An 18,410-nucleotide genomic window follows, 5' to 3' on the forward strand; every position below is an offset into this window, starting at 1 on the left:
TCTCTAATTATTGGTATCGGAGAGGACAGAGAAGAACAGGCTCTTGGAGGCTGGAAGCCGCTGTCCTTAAGAAGCAGCAGTGTGGGGTCTCGGGAGGAAGGGATGAGCTGGGGTGAGTTTGGGAGTCAGTCACCCCTGAGAGCAGCGAGCATCTGGTCCATAAACAGCCAGCAGGGAAGAAGGGCAAAGGGGGAGGAAAATATGGGAATAGCATCACCCCACTCATGCCACAAGCTCTCAGCTGGATGACTGTGGTGCCTGTGGAGGGACCCAGAGTGAGAACAGGAGAGAATCCCTCCTGCTGAAGGCATTGGAAATGAGGTCAGACAGAACACTGGGGATCAGAGTCGGTTTTGCCACTGACTTTAGTGGGATTACAATTGATCCTTAAGTCATGTAGCCATCCTTAAGGTGAGTAAACAGTGGCTCGTGTTGTTGGGAAAGCTGGGATACAATAAAACCAGGTCCATTTATAGTGCTTTAAGTCCTCAATTCTGGCTCCCTGTGTGGACAAGTAGAAAATCTGCCTTGCACCTAAAGCATGCTAGAAGTGCCCACATGTGGAATGAGTGCACAGAAACAATTTGTTAATTGGGACACAGCCTGTGTGTCAGTAAGATTGTCTGCAGAAGCCCCAGAGGGGCACATCACCAAGAAGAGCTGGATATGAGTGAGAGCACAGGGCATAAAGTGCTGTTTGAATGGCACTCTGAGGAATGAGTGCAGTACAACCCCTCTGTCACAACAGAGGAGGCTCTGATGTGTGTTTGCAAGCTGACTTGTTGTGACCCCAGCTGTTAGCAGAGTCCAACAGCTGCAGCAAATTGCTAAATCATTATTGGCTAATGCTGACATCAAATTACCTAAATAGTTTTTGTGAGGTTATTGTTTGTCATAGGGACATAACAAATATAAGTCTTTACGCCTTCTGCTCTATTCCCTTGAGCTCTATCTGTCATAATTTTAAAATATGTTATTTCTTTGGTATCTGAGCTGTTCCCCTCATTACATAATTTTATTTTTTCCCCTCTGGTAAGTCGACTCCCAGTTAATCCAGAATGCTGAACCTGTGACTTTGCAGATGCCAGCAGAGTCAGTGCCTGGGATATCGTCACAGGCATGAGATAGCAACTCTCTGGGGAGATCAAAAAGAAACCAAGATGCAAGGGAATGCTGCCATAATTATCTGCAAGAAGGTTAGCTCAATGTCACTGCAGCAAATTCCTTGTGGTTACTGAGAGCTGTCTCTCAGTACCAGAGAGCAGCACAGTCCCCGAGTATCTGCTAAAGAACATTAAAAACAGATTAAAAACAAAACCCAAAACACTTACTGCTCTTAAGCCTTCGGTTGTTCTGTTATGACAGTGTGCCATGGCAGTTTGCTCTTGGATGAATATTTCTCCCTGGAAAAGTAGAGCAGAGCATTTGAGGGAATTCTCCAGCTGCTAGCAAGGAAACTATTTCTCTGATATCTGTGCAGCTCTGCCTCCACATGCTGCTGAAAGTCGCTGGGTTTAAGTTATCTTTCCTAGGAACCTGACAGAAACATGTGGTGCTGATGATCGGAGTTGTTCACTGTCCACTGATGAGTGCAGTGGAAATAGAAGTGCCTGGGCTGGACCTGCTGTGATCTGTTTTTGCCAGGGTTCACAGTCACTCTTGCCTCTCTGGGAGCTGCTGGAACACATCATGGCAAATTCCCAAGCTGCTTGTGGAGTCTCCAGGTGCTGCTCAGGGCTTGGAAGATTCCAGCTCCAGTTTTACCCAGATGCTAGCAACTCAGCACATGTTTGTGTGAGCTTGACTGCAGAAGGTCAGGGCAGGACCCTGACAGCAGTTCAGCGGTTTCTTGCTTCAAGCTGCGCTGGGGAGATAACGTCGCCTGAGATGCAGCAGTTCCTCGTTCTGGGTGAGGACTGGCACAAGGGAAGGCATTTGTGCCTGTGTGGATGCAAGGGCTGCAGCAGGCTGGCAGTGCCTGTGCCAGGACATGCGGGAGACAAACACCTTTGTGCTCCTGTGGGCACTACAAAGCCTCAAGGGAAAAGCCTTCCTGGTCTCTCTGTCAACTGTGGAGTAGCCTTCTCGCTGCCTGCTGGCATGGGTGTGCTGTGGTACCTTCAAAGCCTGCAGGACTCCCTGTCTGGATTGGGAGTTAAAGGAAAACACACTTGAGCTTCCAGCACCAGCTCTAGAAACTTGCTTATGCACAGCAGTCCCCAGATTTCTCAGCTTCTATCCAGCCTGTGAAATGTCAGAATGCTGGAGAGCGCTCCCATTTTTACAAATAGGTAACAGAAGTTTTTATTTGTTTCTAATATGTCCCCTCATGAGGTGCTCAGGATGGGCAGCAGCTTTTTGGCTGTCAGACTGTCAGCCCAGCCATAATCAGCATGTTTTATGTTTCTCCATGGGCTCCTGGCCACCTGTATAATGTCCACCTGCTGACAGGGCAGGATGCCTACAGCATTGCCATCCAGACAGTTGGAATGAGGCATGGGTTTCCAGGAGGTGATGATGTTCCTAAAGGACAGTTTGCAGCAGGGTGACACATGCTGTTGTCCCTTCTGCATGGACCCTCCCATGCGCCGGTCTCATGGCACTGCTGTTTACTTCCTGTTACTTTAAGGCTCTTGGAGGGATTTATCCAGAAGAATTGCAAATGTTGTGGCAGTGATAGCAAATGAATATTCAGAGACAGTCTCTGGCCCTCTGAAACTGAGAGTTTTAATGTGTTCATCCTGAGCTGCGTGGGGCTTTTCTAGGAATGGTAAATTTGCTAGAAAATGCAGGTTTAGAATAACCACAACTATTTGCCCTCTGCAGTAAAATTTGTGGACTAGTTCTAAGTGGGAAAGGACGTGGTGCTTCAGGAGTGACAGTGAACGTGCCTCTGGCCCCTCCTCAGCCAAGGTGCAAGGACCCCACACCATCAAGGAGTTTGCTCAACACCCCTTTACTGTGGAAGGAGGTTTGAGTCTGCAATGCCCAGTGATTGAACGGGGACTGAAAGCTTGCTGTTGGCCTTAGGATCTTTCAGAAGTGATTAGGGACATTAGAACAATGTTTGGGTACGGGGGTTCTGAGCACTTAGGTGAATATCGGAAGAATTGTGCTTAAGTTTCTTTTTTGTTTTTTCCCCTTCAGTGAGAGTGCCCTGATGGAAACAAAATAATCTTGGTAGGATGGAGCCAACTCGTGCACCTGGTAATCTGCAGGTTGTCCTGCTGCTCCTTGGGAAGAGAGGCTGGTAAAGCTAATTTTGGGGAACAGTCATAGGTCTGATAGTGATGGAGGGAGAGGCCCATGTGAAGAGGCAGACAGTGAATTTCTGCCAAGGCACCTTGGTCTTGGCCAGCCTTCTACACTAAGCTGTGTCTTGGCTGGTTCTAGAGAAAAGAATGCCAAATGCAATAAGTTATGAAATTATTGGGGTTTTTTTGTACATTGGGGTTGAATTGATGTCTTGCTTGGAAGCCACTGGCTCTGTCTCTATTAGCTAATAGCACCATGCAGTAGGAGGAGATCTGCAGAGCAGAGAAGCAGTGAAGAGCCAGACAGACATCAGATTTCAAACCAGCTTTCTTCTAATACCATGTGCAGGAAGTCTTGCAAGAACCTTGTAGCAAATCACGAGACCAAATATTTAATATTAAAAATGTCAACAAAGCCTTTCCATTTATCAAGAATAATTCAAGGTGGGTTTGTTTGTTTTTTTTTTTTGCCAAAACAAAGACTACAAAAAGACCTGGCATATATTATGAGACATTCCAATGATGTTGAATCTGTTTGGTTTTTTTTTGTTTCCAATAATTTCAGCTGAAATTTTGTTTAATTCTTCTTGAGGTCATCTGGCGTTCTATTTAAACCTGTGTCATTCTTGTTATAGTTTTAAAGGGGTTTATGCATAAAATTGATCTTTTTATAACCATTTAAAAACATATTATTATACCTATTTCTGCCTGCACAACAGAAAGGAAAAGAAATCCAGCATTGCTGACTTAACTTTCTAGCTCTGACTCTTCTGGTGTGTGACTGAGGAATTGGTCATGACACATCTCCCTTGGCTGCAGGAAACGGGGAGAGGAGGCAGCAGCATGGGCGTTTGGGAGCTGAGGAAAAAATGGGGATCACGTGCAGGGGAGCAGCCTAGCTGCAATGAAAGGAGCGTGTGAGGCTTGGGCAAAAGTGGTTTTTAGTGTAGTAAGCTTCTCACTCTGAAGGCTTTGGACTTTGTCGAGTGATAAAGGTGGGGAGGAAACCCCACCTTTGGGGTACAGCAAGGAAAGTTTATAGTCCATGATACTGGTTGTGGAGCAGTTTGTCAATCAAACATCAGGAATAAAACAGCCATCAGCAAATAGTTATTGACAATTAAACAGATTGTAATGTGCTGCTTTGATATCAAAGAAATATTCTGTATATATACACCTTGCTCTCCTAATCTACCTTGGGTTCTTATTTTAGTCTACCTTTAAGAGCAAGAACAACACAGGTTTGAAAATTCCTTTTATAGATTCCCATACCTGAAAAATCTAAATTGGTTTTTGGACAGATGAAAAATACTGCTGAAAAGGATTGAGTCTTACAGAATGTTGTCAGTGTTCATTTGTTTTTTTCAAAGAAGATGCAATCAGAAAGGTTTTGGAGTTAGCAGGATACCAGATAGTTTTCAACTCTCTTCAGGTTTCTGTTTTCAGAAGAGAGGCAGTGTCAGCCGGAAGTTTTTCTGGACTTTCTCTGGGCTTAGAAAACATGTGCAGTGAATTGTAAATAGGGGTATGAGGAGCAGCCCTTAGGTGGATTATCAAACACTTGGGAAAACCCATGTGTGACCTGCTCATTTTCCCTTGTGATTTTCCAGGTTCCAGAATCTGCTGTGGTCCCGAAAAGCCTTTGTGGACAGCGTGAAGGTCTACAACCACAGCTACATCTACATGCCAGCCTTCTCCATGAAAACGGGGACAGGACCCTCCCTGCGTGTCTACTACACCCTGGAGGATTTCGGTGCCAAGCAGGCTGTCCTGTTTGCCAACCCCAACTTCCTGCGGGACATCGGCAAGTTCTGGAAGAGCAAAGGGATTCACGCCAAACGCCTTTCCACGGGGCTCTTCCTGGTCAGCGCTGCCCTGGGGCTCTGTGAGGAGGTGACAATCTACGGCTTCTGGCCCTTCTCAGTGGACCTGCACGGGAAGTTTATCAGCCATCATTACTATGACAATGTCCTGCCTGACTCCGGGTTCCACGCCATGCCCGAGGAGTTCCTGCAGCTCTGGTTCCTTCATAAAAGCGGTGTGCTGAGAATGCAGCTAGAACCTTGTGAGGACCCTCTAACCCAGTCCTCAGCCTGAGGATCAAGGAGTCACTTTGGGAGATCAATAGTTTTTAATTGCCGTGCTCTCCAACAGAGAGTTCTGGTTTATGTTGGTTGTTTTTAAAGGGATCTGCATGGACCGTAAAAATGCTACGTGAAGGCCAAATGGAATATGTCCTTATTGTTTAGTGCGTTATGGAACTGGGAGGGGATGAAATGTGTCTCTCCATCAAGTCCATTCAGCAGTGGTGGGAAAAAAATGTCAGAAGCAGCACAGCGGAACTTTCCAGGGATGTCTTTAAGTGACAAGTGTAAAAAGGGCATTAAGGCTCAGAGAGTCATCGGGCCACTCATAAGCTTTTGCTGACAGTGCCAAATATGACTATCTCTTCCAAATTCCATTTCATTCCAGATCAGCACTCTGTGGAACTTTCCTTTTCCTGTGCTTTTCCCCTCTATTTGGGGGTGTGTGTGTGTAGAGCAGCATGTGTGTGTCATTGACTCCTTGTTTCTTTTTCTTTTATTCCTGATGTGTCGCCCCCTCCCCTGAGGAAGGAAAAGTAAGGGCTTAAAAGCCCAAGGAGCTGAGCATCATCAGCTCCTCTGAAGACTCTTGTGAGAGTGAAGGTGCTAAGAATCTGGTTAGAATGTCATAGGAATGCCTTGCTGCTGGGGATGGATAGACCTATGTGTTGTAGGTATTATCAGGATGGTTCAGGTTGCTGCACTTAGAGCTGTGCCAGTGCTGTACTGTGGGCAAGAGCTGGTTAAGGCAAATTTCTGAGAAGAAAGCATGTTACAAAACCAGCAGTGAAGTGCAGCCTGGTTTCAGTGACCCGCTGCAAGATTTCCGCAGTGACTTTCATAGCAGGGATGGTTCCTGACCTGTTTTTCTGTCCAGCCTTAGGGATTAATTCTGTATTCATTTGGACTCCAGATGTTCATGGACTGTTGAGGGTATTTGAGGGGTTCAGTGGAATGTAGAATGAGGTTCTTCATGTGCTTATAGCAGGAAAATTGCAGAAATGAATGTAAGTGTCATTTAAAATGAGTCGAAGCTTTGAAAATCGTTTTTCTGTGTGTGACTTGCTCTTCTGCTTGGATTGTAACGTTAGCCTTAAAGACTTGTACTTCTCACACGAGATCGTCTCTGCTTAAAGAGAGTCTGGGAAATAAAACAGCCTTTGGGAGCACCGAAAAGCTGCACAGCCAGCAAGAAAAAGGAAAAAAGAGAAGGGCATGCCTGATGCAAGGCAGCCCTGCTCGCAGCAGTGAATCCTGTCAGTGTGCACAGTGCCTGAAGGACTGTTTTATTTTGGGTTATTACTTGGGCAGCAGATGGTCCTCTCACTGTGGAAATGAGAAATTGTTTTGTTTGTTTGCTTTGGTTTAGCACTGGAGGAAAAGAGGAGAATCCCAGCTCTGTCTGCAGTGCAGTTTAAGCTGCAAGATGTTGCCACCATTAACTTGAAAAATCCAGATCAATCTTCTCTTTCTTATTATCTTATTACTGAAAATCTAGTCAAGGTGTTGGAACAACAAAACTGTCATCAACTTTCCACCACAACTTCCTGTGCTGTTCTAGCTCCAAAGTTCTAGTATTTTGGGGGATTTGTCTTCTCAAGTGTTGGTAAGGTCTCTCCTTATAGACTACCAGCTGCAAGTTCTATAGATATAAATAATTTTTTAAAACATGAAATCCATGACTCTTCTTTAAATATGAATAGTTCAACACTCTGTGTAAGAAACTGGGGAAAAATAGTAATGTTTTTCTTTTTAAACCTATGTTTCATAATAAAAATTTTCCTTTGGAATATGGATATTCCAAGCATAAAGTGGGCACTGTTTTGTAGGATGACAGGGCAATGCTAAAGGGTAATGTGGAGATTTTGGAGTGTTCTAGCTATTGTTCTGATAGAATCTGAATGTACCTCACAGCCCATGTTACCTTTGTCCATGTTTTCATTAAAAGTACAGTCAGCACACTGATAGAACATCACCTGATAATTCATTCTGTTTCATTAGTGCATTATCTATGATGTGGGGACTCGGTGAGGAAGGATTTGAAAGTAAAATATTTTCCTTTCTACTTGTTATGGCAGAATTTGACTGAGCTGCCTTTCTTGGAGACAAGGAGGTGCCTGTATGGTTTTTATTGGGTGCATCAAGCTTGTGCTTTTGAGTGCTTTATAGATGACGTTGTCTGTGAAACAACAGTTGGAACGCGGTGTGCTAGAGATGGCACGTCAGCAGGATGAAAGCATTTCCCTGAGAGTGGGAGGGAACGAGGAGAGTACGGGGGAACTGCCTCTTTGCTGGTCATCTTCTGGTGTTTTTACCAGTGCTTAGGAATTCACTTCTGAACCGCTCTTACAGCTCTCCAACCCCTTGGCAATTGTTTGTTCTGTGTGTTGGGAAAATAACTGGATTAGAAGAACTAGTGTTTGTGTAGGAAAATTCTGTCCAGTGTTTCCTAATGTCTGGCTTGTTCATGTTCAGCCGGTGCCCTGGATATCTGGAGGTGTTGTGTTCCCCACCTCTGTAGGACTGAACCTGAGGCCTTTGTGAGCCCCTTCTGGTGTCTGCAGTCCTGATGTTTGCTAGGAGATAGCTTCCAAGGAACTATGGGGGCAGGAGGCACCCCGGCTGTGTGTGATGCGCGGCTGATAATGGAGAAATCCATAGCGCTGGCTCTGTTCACATCTACGTACAGTGAGTGTAACTGGCGTGCACAGTACAAAGGCAGCCACATTTGATGAGGAAGTGATGGCTTCAAGGGTAAACAATTTTCTCTAACTTCCAGAATACTGACTGCTGAGAAGAGGAGAGAAACAAAAATAAATGCAACTTTTGAGAGGCAAAAATCTGGTTTTGCTGACTTATCAGTCCATGGAAACATTGGCCAGCAATCAGCCTTTTGCTCAGCAGGTGAAAAGGGATGCAGGAGAGCACTGCAAGTCTTCTGTGGCAAGAGCAGTCAAAAAGGCAAAACCAAGTAGCTGGGAACGTAAGAGTGGCTGTTACCTGAGAAAATGTTGGAGTGAAGGCTCTGCATCCATGTGCAGTGTGGAGCTTGCCTTGGGGATGTCTCTGTTATTAATTTTATCATAGAGCTGACAAGGGACAGAAGTGCTGGAATATTGCTCTGCCTGCAGAGCAATCGTTGTCCATGTTTGTAAGGTGAATAAATTAAATACCTTTTCAAGAAAAGTATGCACTGAAATCCCTCTTGATACAGTCCTTTCGGGGCTGTATATGTTCCTGAGGAAATCAAGACCCATTTTTGAACTTGTGACAAAGCTATGTGAAACTTTCCCTCCTTGTTGATTAGGAAGCCTTTTGGAGCTCTTTCTAGATCAGACAAGCAAAACAGAGACCAGCAAAGCAAAATCCTAGAGAAGGGAGTGGGAGGCATGCTCATAAGAATAAAAACATCTCTAATTTTGGCACAGAACTTTGTTACAGTGCGAAGAACTCTTGCTCACGATTATTGTGTTTTTATATTATAGCTGGAATGAAGATAACAAGTTTGGTGTGAGGCAGCTTCTAAAGTCAAAGGTCTAAGCCTCTGTTACAGCTGAATTTTTCCAGAATATGGAAATATTGGCTGGATTTTTGACTTGAGTACTTTCATCTTTTTGTTATTTTCCTCAAAAATCTTGTTTTCTAGGCCGCTGAGTTAGCAATCTGTGAGAGCTGAAACTAAGCAAAGTATCTGCTTTTTGAAACTTAGTATCCTGAAATGTGTTAGTTACAGAAAACCACTCCTGGAACCAGCTTCATGAATACTAACCTAGTATCAAGCTCACCCTTGCCTGCAATTAAGGCGTAAGGGAACTTTTTATCTAGAAGTGAGGAAAATGAAGGAGGTGACAGCAATCTCACCATTTGCTGTCTCTCTGACTCTTCTTCAGCTTAATAGATTGGTAAGTTTTGGAAGAAGTCCAGGTTATAGGAAGAACAAGCTGTTTTTTTCTGCTACTCCCATCAAAACACAGATATAAAATGGACTAACCAGCTGCTGTCTTGAATCAGGGCCTCCTCCTTCAAAAGCTCACTGGGTGGAGTTTCCATTAGCTGATTCTTCCAGGTAAGCAGAATTCATCAGGCTTTGTCCAGAAATGCCTGTTCCCTGTCTACATGATTGTTTGAGGGGTATTCTGGGTACTGTAGCCGTCCAAGTGTGCAGTGACCTCCTCTTAATGTGGACTTCTATTTCTGCCCCAAGCCATCATCCTAAAGGATCTCTCTTCCCTGTCCTTCCAGATGACCATTCCTTTTGGAGATAGAAGTGTGATTTTAAAAATCCTGCCATAGGGCGGCTAATATGTTTTGTGGTTTGAACAAGTGTTTCTTTTAAACTGTTGACATATCCACCAAGAGCTCAAAATAGCTCCAAATAAAAAATACATCTTCAGCCAGGTGTTGGTAATTCCCTCTCTGGAGAAGAGAAAGAGGATAGAAGGATGTGTTTTTCAAGGCAATTGGTGTAAAATAATACCTGTTGCCTTGAATTTCCATATTTTATCTCTTGGAATCTATCATGTGTTTGACTTTTTTGCAGTTTCTGAACAGAACAATTAGTAAAAAACTTAGAGTTCTTTTTGTTAAATATTAACAAATTTGTTTCCATAAGTGGAATGCAAAGAGCCAACAAGAGGCTTAACCTGTCTTCCCTGGCTAATATTTTTTGGCAGCAGTGAGAACTTAAACAGCTACTCATTCCTCTCTGATTATTCATTTTCATCAGTTTTTATTGCAGCAGGCTGAGCCCTGGTGTATTCAGCCTCTTCAGCCTAATGCATGCATGTGCTTTAGAATGAATTTCGCTCTGCTTTTCAGCTGTTACAGTGAGGGGAAGAAATGTGTTGCTAATTGAAAATGCTTGGTTTGGTGCAGCCAGGAGAGAGGCGCTGCCAGATTCAGGCTCCTCCTGGCCGTTCTGAGTTCTCTGCAGGACTGTGAAAACACTCCAGCTGTGGCTGAGGCCCAGCTGTGCAGGACAGAGCAGGGGCTGGAGCTCTTCCCACGCTGGAGAAGGCTGGTTGTTCCTCGTAGCCGCCTCTGCGGCAGTGCCCAGCAATGCCCCCCTGCCTGGGCTCAGCGCCAGGGCATGCAGCTCCATGACCAGCTCATGCCCCCAGGCAATTACCCATGGCATGGTAGGCCCTGTCCTGCTTCACAGTCAGGAGCGCTGGGCTTGCTGGGAGTGGTGGTAGCTCATCCCTTTGGAGACCAGCCTGCTCCTAGCAGCGCTTGAGATCCCTGGCAAGTCTCAGGAAGGCCCATTAAAGCTGCATCTTTAATTATTGACTGTGTATCCCTCTGCTGTGGGGGTCAGCTTTCTGCTGAGCTGAGTATTTATCCTGTCTGGGGCCCTCTAAAGCAAGGGAATCTTTAGCACTCTGACTATGTGGAAATTCCTGTGTTGCAGCCTTCATCTTCCAAGTTAAACCCTTCTTTTCCCCTTTTATCCTGGATTTAACTCCTGAGAGTGACTCCAGAGTGAGTTCAAGAAAGCAGCGCCACTAGAACTTGTTCTCGGTTTATAGAAAAGATGGTTTTCAATAAAACACTGGAGTACCTTTTGGACAGTTCCTTCTGATTTCTAATTGCATATTCAATTAATTGTTTCAGTCAGATGGGACCCATAGCAGAGACGAGTTGCATCATTTTCTGTTAATTGGAAGGAAACAATTACAGAACTTTATTACATTTAAAGCTGAATTCTTATCAACAGCTTAAGGAATCTTCCTTCTGCAGGAAGCTTTGTTATAGGGTGATTATCTTGATAATAAATGAAAATTCTTCACTGAAAATAAATGCATAATCTGGAGTACTGAGACACCGATTTGAGTGTCTACTCAGATGTCTCCAAAGATTTTGCTGTTCTGCAAAAGTGCCATCATCACAACTTATTTTTTTCTTTTGTGCATGTGTTCTTATAGGAAATGTTTGAAATTTTTTTTATAAGCCCTCCATGTGCTGAAAATAAACACCACTTCATCAGGAACACAAGTTTCTTTTCAGGTACCCATCGTATGCAGAGTAAAACTGCCAGGAGATGTCCAGTTTTCAGGAAAATGCTGCTTTGGAGTAGTTTGGCAGGACTCCTTGGAGCACGTGAGTTGACTGCTGCCTCTTGAGCTGTAGAGTTTGGACAGATGATACAGAGTGTGCTGCACTGACAGAAAAAAAAACAAAAAGAAAAGGTATTTTAGCCGCAGCTCTGCCTGCTTGATGTCTCCCACTGTGGAGAGGGCCCTTCAAGGACTCTGATCCTACACATCAGTCATGTGTTGACTGGTTTTAAAGGCTTGGGCTTGGTACTGAAAGCTACAAGGAGCATGGAAATGCCTGGGAATTATGTCCTTTAGTGTATTATCGTTTGGTCACTGCAGGGTTTGGCCTGTTACAAAACATAGACATAAAAATCATTTTATCTGAGTATCCAGAGGCCATCTTACCCGAGTGTGAGACTTGCATGTAGGAGGAGGTCACTGGAAGGTGACTGCCTTATGCTGCAGAGTGCAGAAACCACTGTGGTTTTATTTCTGTCAATAATGAAATCCCCACTGAGGTAATATTGGATTAGGTCAGCTTTCAGTGCTCTTGAAACTCCCACTCCATAAGCATTTCCAGTAATTGTTCCATGCAAAGGCAGAAACAGGAGATTTTCTTTTTCTTGTTCACACGTCACCTTGCATCGAAAATGGAAGAAAAAGTCAGTCAGAGCTCTTCCCCTTTCAAAGGGCTCTGAGGACTCCCTTAATAATAGATAAGCACACAGTTAAATAAATATAAATAAAATAGCCTGAAGTTCATAGCTCAAATGCTGGTCAGTATCTTGAATAATTATTTTCAAATCATTTAGAGGAAAAAATTGCAAATATTTTACATGTGAAAAATATTCCCCTCCCCCTCTTTTTTTTCTCCTAAAATGTACTAATAACTAAAGAAACCATGTTAAAAGATATGGGAATTTTCCCTGGTTTCCAACTTATTCTGCACTTCAAGCTTTGTATTAAAGTCCATACTTCTGTAAAGCTTCCAATTCTAGATTGTCCCATATGGTGTCCATAGACTAAAAAAAAAATCATTTAAAAACCTGGAAAAACCAAAGAAAAGACAAAAAAAATTGTACTCCAAATGTAGGAAAAAAAAAAAAAAAGCAAGCTCAGGACAGATTCAGCTCTCCTGAAACCTCTGTATATGTGCTGCCATTTAGTAGTGGTGGCCAAAGAAGTAGGCAAAGATGAGAAAGGAGATGAATGCACAAAGGACACAGTATTTCTGGTTAAGATAAAGGGATGGAAGCACAGGTTTGAATGCTTGGAACCCAGAGTTGTTAATTGATGTTAGGTCTTTATTCTTTTGCTTTTCTCTCTCAGTTCTCATTGTACTGGGGTGAAACTTGCCCTGTTCACAAGTTGCTTAAAATTTTCTCTGCACTACACTGAAGTTTCCTCTGGCCCTAAACCCAAAAAATTACCAGAGAAGCAAAAACCACTTCAGGTTTATCAGTATTTGTATGCAGCATTTTACATCTTCCCAGTACTAATTACTCTATTAACTCATAATTAAATGAAGTAGTGGAAACTACTGCTTATCCCAGAGTTTTGAAGTCTTTCTTCCTGTGGTGATTTCTCTGTTAGGTGAATGGGCATTGCTTTTAGCTCAGGTGTTGTGAGAATTAATTAACTCATGCTTGGCAATTAAAGTGAAGAAAACACAGAAATTTTATTGAGCTTATCCGTTTTGAACAATGAAAACAAGCAAATGAACTTCCCTTTTTATCTGAGTGAATTTATGCTTTTGTGTTAAAATCCTCTGCCATTGTTAGGAAGTACAATAGGAACATTATGTTTAGGGAACACCTGGATTGCAGGAAGCTGTGCATTTATAAAGAGAAAATAAGGTTTTCTCCTCTCAGCCACACCCTTCAATTTATAAACCAGATTCTCTGCTCTCTTTCACTGTTCTGACTCAATCAAATCAATAGAATTGCCTGGATTTTAACTAGTTGACTGGTCTCAAACCTGAGGGCATTCATCCTTTGAAAATTTGAAATTATTTTAAAGCACTGTCAGATTATGATACTTAGTCCAATATCATAATTCTGTAATCTACCAATTCTTTTTTCCCCACAAGTATAGGCCTTGAGCAGTTTTTGCTGTTCGTTGGTTGCTTTTGTAAGGCAAATATCTCACTGCATTTCAAACTTCTGCCACATAAAGGCATCTCAGGTTGAAATCCAGTCATGATCTATGTCAGGTCCTTGTCTCATGGAAGTGATCCATGAGCTGCTCCATTTGTCAAGTGCATTGGATGAGCCAAGTGAAAATGAAAAAAGGATTTTTCTACACTGGCAAGCTTCACCATTCATTGGCTGTAACTGGGAATTGGATTTCCTCAATTTATTATTCTTGATGGATCTGATGTCTGCAAGGGTTTCCACTCATCAAATAATTTTGTTAGATTTTATTTGATGGAATGGAATGATCTTTTCCCCCTGCTTTTCTACTGCAATTCTTCTTTTCTGATAGTGTTTGCAAAGAAGAAATGCTTCTTTCTTCTCTCTTGTTTTTTAAAATGACAATTTATATCTAAGGCATTATTCTAATCTCAAATGCTGGTTTTCTTAAAAAAGTTGGTCTCACGCTTTTTTTCTGTATTGGGCACAATATTTTCTTCTTGTAACAGTACTTATGTTTTCAATGATGAAATCTCAACAAATTATCTTCCTCTTTAAAAACTGAAAGATTGTCTGGCTTTCATAAACCCCAGTTTATGAAACTGTCAAGTGTCTTTGGGTTTTATCCTAAATTGAACATAGTTACATTTTGAATCTTTGGTATATCTTAGTACACTCATACTCAGGTGTCAATAAAATAGAAATTTATTTCCAAAATAGGTTTCAACTTCAGTTAAAAACAAGGAGTTTTCCCCTTAATAAGGGCCTGTAACTGCCATGATGATACTGATGCCTTAAAGAACCTAGAAAGAAAACAACACACTTTGGAGATAATGTTAGTACAGGTATTATAAAGGCTGGTCTTTATTGGAGGCCTCCAGGGGCGGACATGGAAAATGTCCACAAAATGCCCACACCCCTGCCACGGGCTGAATGCAGTTTTCTAAGTTTAGCAAATAGCATAATTGACAAAAGTCACCAATTAGAGACATAAGTGGCGAAGCAGTTTCTCCCAGTTGAACCCTCTCTGAATCCTGCCCCCTTCCCCTTAGATGGGAACTAAACTTTGTTTATAAAAATTAATCTCCAGGAGCTGGTCTCCGCCTTGGTTCCTAGGGAGAACCAAGATAGGATAGAGGCATTGGAATGTGTTTTGTCTTTCTGCCCATCAGGGAAATGTACTGGGGAAACTAGAATACAGTAATAGGCTGCAGAACTACAAATAGATGTGTAAAGAATGCTGAGAATGTATATAAAAGGAAAGAGGTAAAAATCAATTTGGCATCATTCCCCCCTGTTTTTAGAGGCTAACAAGACTCTATTTTGTCTAGTCTGTACTCCATATTTAACCAGACCCGTGTATCAGGCAGCCAGCTATTATTTAAAGAATAACTACAGATATAAGTGGTATGAACAGTTCCTTTTATCCAGGCCCAGTTCCATAACCATGAGGCCAGAATGTCAAAGATATATTCAAAGTTCAGTGGGCCTTCTGAAAGCTACCTGATGTAGAATTTGAGTTTGCTTTCAAATTTGAACCAAATCCTTAATAATTCTTCCACTCTGATCTACATAAGAACAACAACCAATGTTAATGATTTTGCAGCTAGTAGGAAATTTAGAGTCATTGTTTTGTAAAACTATACCAGACAAATCATGGACTTCTTCTTGTGGGGCCGAAATTACATCTGAAATTTGCTATTCAATGTGTTCAATAATCCTTACTGTGATCAAATATTATGTTTGGAATTACAGCCCCATGGGCACAGGCCCAATCTTTATCAAGGGGCAAAACTTACCAGACCGAATTTTCACATATGCAACATCACCCTGCCAAGTTGTTCTTATGAAGAGCTTTTGGATACATTTTGGACTAAAGCTGCATGCAAATTTTGGGACCAAATCTGCACCATGCTTACCAGCTGTGTATACAATCTGCACAGAAGAACCATTTAAATAACATAGTCCTGATTTCTATCAGTCTCTGTTTTCCAGTTGCTTCAGGGGAGAGGTCTTTGGAGCAGTGAATTCAGGGTTCCCTGCCAGCAACCCTGGCTTGAGTGAGAGCAGTCAGGACTTTGAATGGTCCTCTCCACTTAGCTTGGAGGGTAACTGTCCCACCCCTTCACACAGACCCAGTCTCCAGACTGGGGCAGGGCAAATGTGTCCAGTCCTGTTGGGCTGGGTAACAGTGGAACTTAAAGCTAACCCTAACCCCAAGTAATAAAAACATTCGGCACCAATACAAGCATTTTTTGTTTTAATTTTATGTCTCATGGAAGTTATAAGGACTTCTAAACTTTTTTGGTTTTATGCATGTCAGACACCTGGCTTTAACCTGTGTTAATGCTGTTTCCATCTGGCTCTTTCTGAAAGCTCCAGAGAAAAGCAAGCAAACAAAGACACCGAGGAAATGGAAGGTGCCTTGCTGTGATGTTTTTCTAGAGCAGCACATTGCTCTGATAATGAACTGTGAAATGTAGCATGTGGATGATGATGAATGTAAAAACTTGCATGTCTTGTTATGTGAATGTTGTCTCCCTGAGATGGATTATTAGTATGGGCTCCGTGGTGTAAAAATACTGAAAAGAGAAGGGAAGTGGAAAGAAGGTACTTCTAGGGGGTTTTGCAGTGGACCACATCCCCTTTTGACTGCTTTTCCTTCTCAGATTTGGTAACATGGCCCTTACCATTAGGATAGTAATAAAACAAACTGCTCTTTTCCTAAAGTTAAATCTGCTTCTTTCCAGCACATCTGAGTTGTTCCCAGGCGCGGTTCACGGGGCTGCCCTGGCTGGGAGATCAGTCAGGCTCAGTGGTGATGCCACGTGTTCCCTCAGCTCACATCCTGCATCTGTGCCTGTGCCAGCAGATAACTCACTGTGGTTTGTTACATTTTGTGCTTGTGGCTAGAAGCTGCAGTGCAAACTAACTCTGAGAATTCCCTTCCATTTCTTGTAGGCACAGCCACTTGAAAGGAACTCGGGGAACTTGGGCAAGTTTTGTGCTCGACCAGAACAGAAATGGGCCAGGCAAAGGTTTTTCAAAATTGTTAATTTTGCATTTACCTCACGGAGGTATTTAGGAGAAGTCAGTGATTTCACAGGGCACCAATATGTCTTGGAGTTGCAGACATCCTGAATATGGGCCCTGCCAGGGGACCAGGGAATATCACTGGGTTATCCCAAGTCCCTGGTGTTTGACCTTGGGAACAGACTATGTTATCTGAAGGCAAGCAGCCCAGGAAGCACTGCGTGGAAGCTTCTGTTGGCTTCTCCCTGTAGCTGCAAGGTGCTGGCTGTCACCCTCCCTGAGCTACCATCTGCACATCTCGGGCCTCCTGCTCTGGAGCTGCCTCTGGCTGTGAGATGGGGCAGGGGCAGTGCTCAGGGAAGTGGTGCTTGGATCCGTGGTGCCACCAAAACTTCAACGGGTGTTGGCAAGGAGCTCAGTGTTGGGATAAAACAAGCTGGTTTGGGATCAGTCTGTGGTTTTCAGGACTGCTGGCATGCAAAGCCCTGGCAGGACAGACACAAGGCTTCTCCTGGCTCTTTAGGGACGGGGCACAGTTGCCATTTTTGCTCTCTGACACAATATTCTCAAAGGAGCCGTGTGATGTGGGATGTCAGTGTTAGCTGTTAAATTCTAGTACTTTTTGCATTCCTTCTTCTCTTGCCCAGTTTATTGAAAAAATGTGATGGTAAGTGGTAGTTTGATGTCTTGAGGTGATTTTGAAGTAGATAAGCAAACCATTATGCCCCTGAGATTGCATAACTCCATGGATTTGTTATACCTCCAGTGCCCAGTGCGTAATATTTATTGCCTCATTTCTGATGTGTGTAAGCTTTACAGGCTGGATATCGTGTCCAGATGATAGGAGCACTTGGGTGAACATCTCAGATCATTGGTTTTTTGGCGTGCTCAGGGGCAAAGGTACTTGTGTGGAGTGTATTAAACTTCCCAAAGTGTGGTATTGTTCTGAGTCTTGTGATTAGGGCTTCGATCTAATTCACTCTCCAATGTAGCAAATGTTTGCTGTCAGCCAACACTATTCAAGAACTAAGGGAATCTCTTTCTTTGCCCTGCAATAATGTATTTTCTATGATTATGTCAGTAGAATTTGTTCATTTTTCAAGTACTGTGCAGTGCTTCTTTGAAGAATGTCCCTTTTTCAGGTGGTTTCATGGTGACTGTGCCCCAAAATGTCTAGATGTCTCTTAATAGCAAAAATTGCTTTGTTATTGAATGTATTATTTATTAACAGTATCTTGTCTTTTTCTAGTTGCATTTTACAAAATGTGCCACAAGCATCTTCTGTGATTTTTTTATAAGGAAAGTCTTATTTATAATGTTTGTGCAAGTGATGGAAACAAATAACGATTTTATAGTAGCCCATGCCTTTTTTCATAGCTGCAGAGTCTTAATGAGCATGATCAGAAGGGACAGGCTCATTGTTTCATTTAATCTTAATGAAGTTTTTCAGAGTTAACTATTATGTTATTCATTATTTAAAATTCATTATCTTAACAAATAAATATCACCATTTTAAGAAATGAAAAGAGTATTTGCGGGGCTTCTTTTTCTTCTCTGTTCCTCGCTCTCTAACCCCATATGTCCAAACAATCGTGGCAATATCCTGTTCCTCTTTACATTTTAAACCTCCCCACCTCAGCCCCCTTTAAAAACAATGAGGATAAAGGGGCAGATGATCCTGGCCGCTGCAGGGACAGCTGGAGCAGGATTCCTCAGCTGGTAGGTACCAAAAAGCAAACATCTCTGCTTTCATTTATTTTATTTTATTTTATTTTATTTTATTTTATTTTATCCATAGCAAAGGCGGTCTCTTCTGAGGTAAGAGGGGAAGACAGCTTTCCTTTAGCTGTGATAGTTCTTTTTCAAAAA

At 42.7% G+C, this 18,410-nt stretch overlaps 1 protein-coding gene across 1 annotated transcript in view; it reads left to right on the top strand.

The window, feature by feature from the left end:
• Positions 1-18,067, top strand: part of ST8SIA1 (ST8 alpha-N-acetyl-neuraminide alpha-2,8-sialyltransferase 1) — a 115,946-nt gene extending 97,879 nt beyond the window's left edge. Inside the window, exon 5 of the mRNA XM_038153476.1 lies at positions 4,865-18,067. Within this exon, the coding sequence (XP_038009404.1) occupies positions 4,865-5,351 (487 nt within the window). The 3' untranslated portion in view covers positions 5,352-18,067. The remainder of the gene's footprint in view (positions 1-4,864) is intronic.
• Positions 18,068-18,410: the final 343 nt, after the last annotated feature.

The sequence above is a fragment of the Motacilla alba genome, chromosome 1A (genome assembly GCF_015832195.1).
Source record: "Motacilla alba alba isolate MOTALB_02 chromosome 1A, Motacilla_alba_V1.0_pri, whole genome shotgun sequence".
NCBI lineage: Eukaryota > Metazoa > Chordata > Aves > Passeriformes > Motacillidae > Motacilla > Motacilla alba.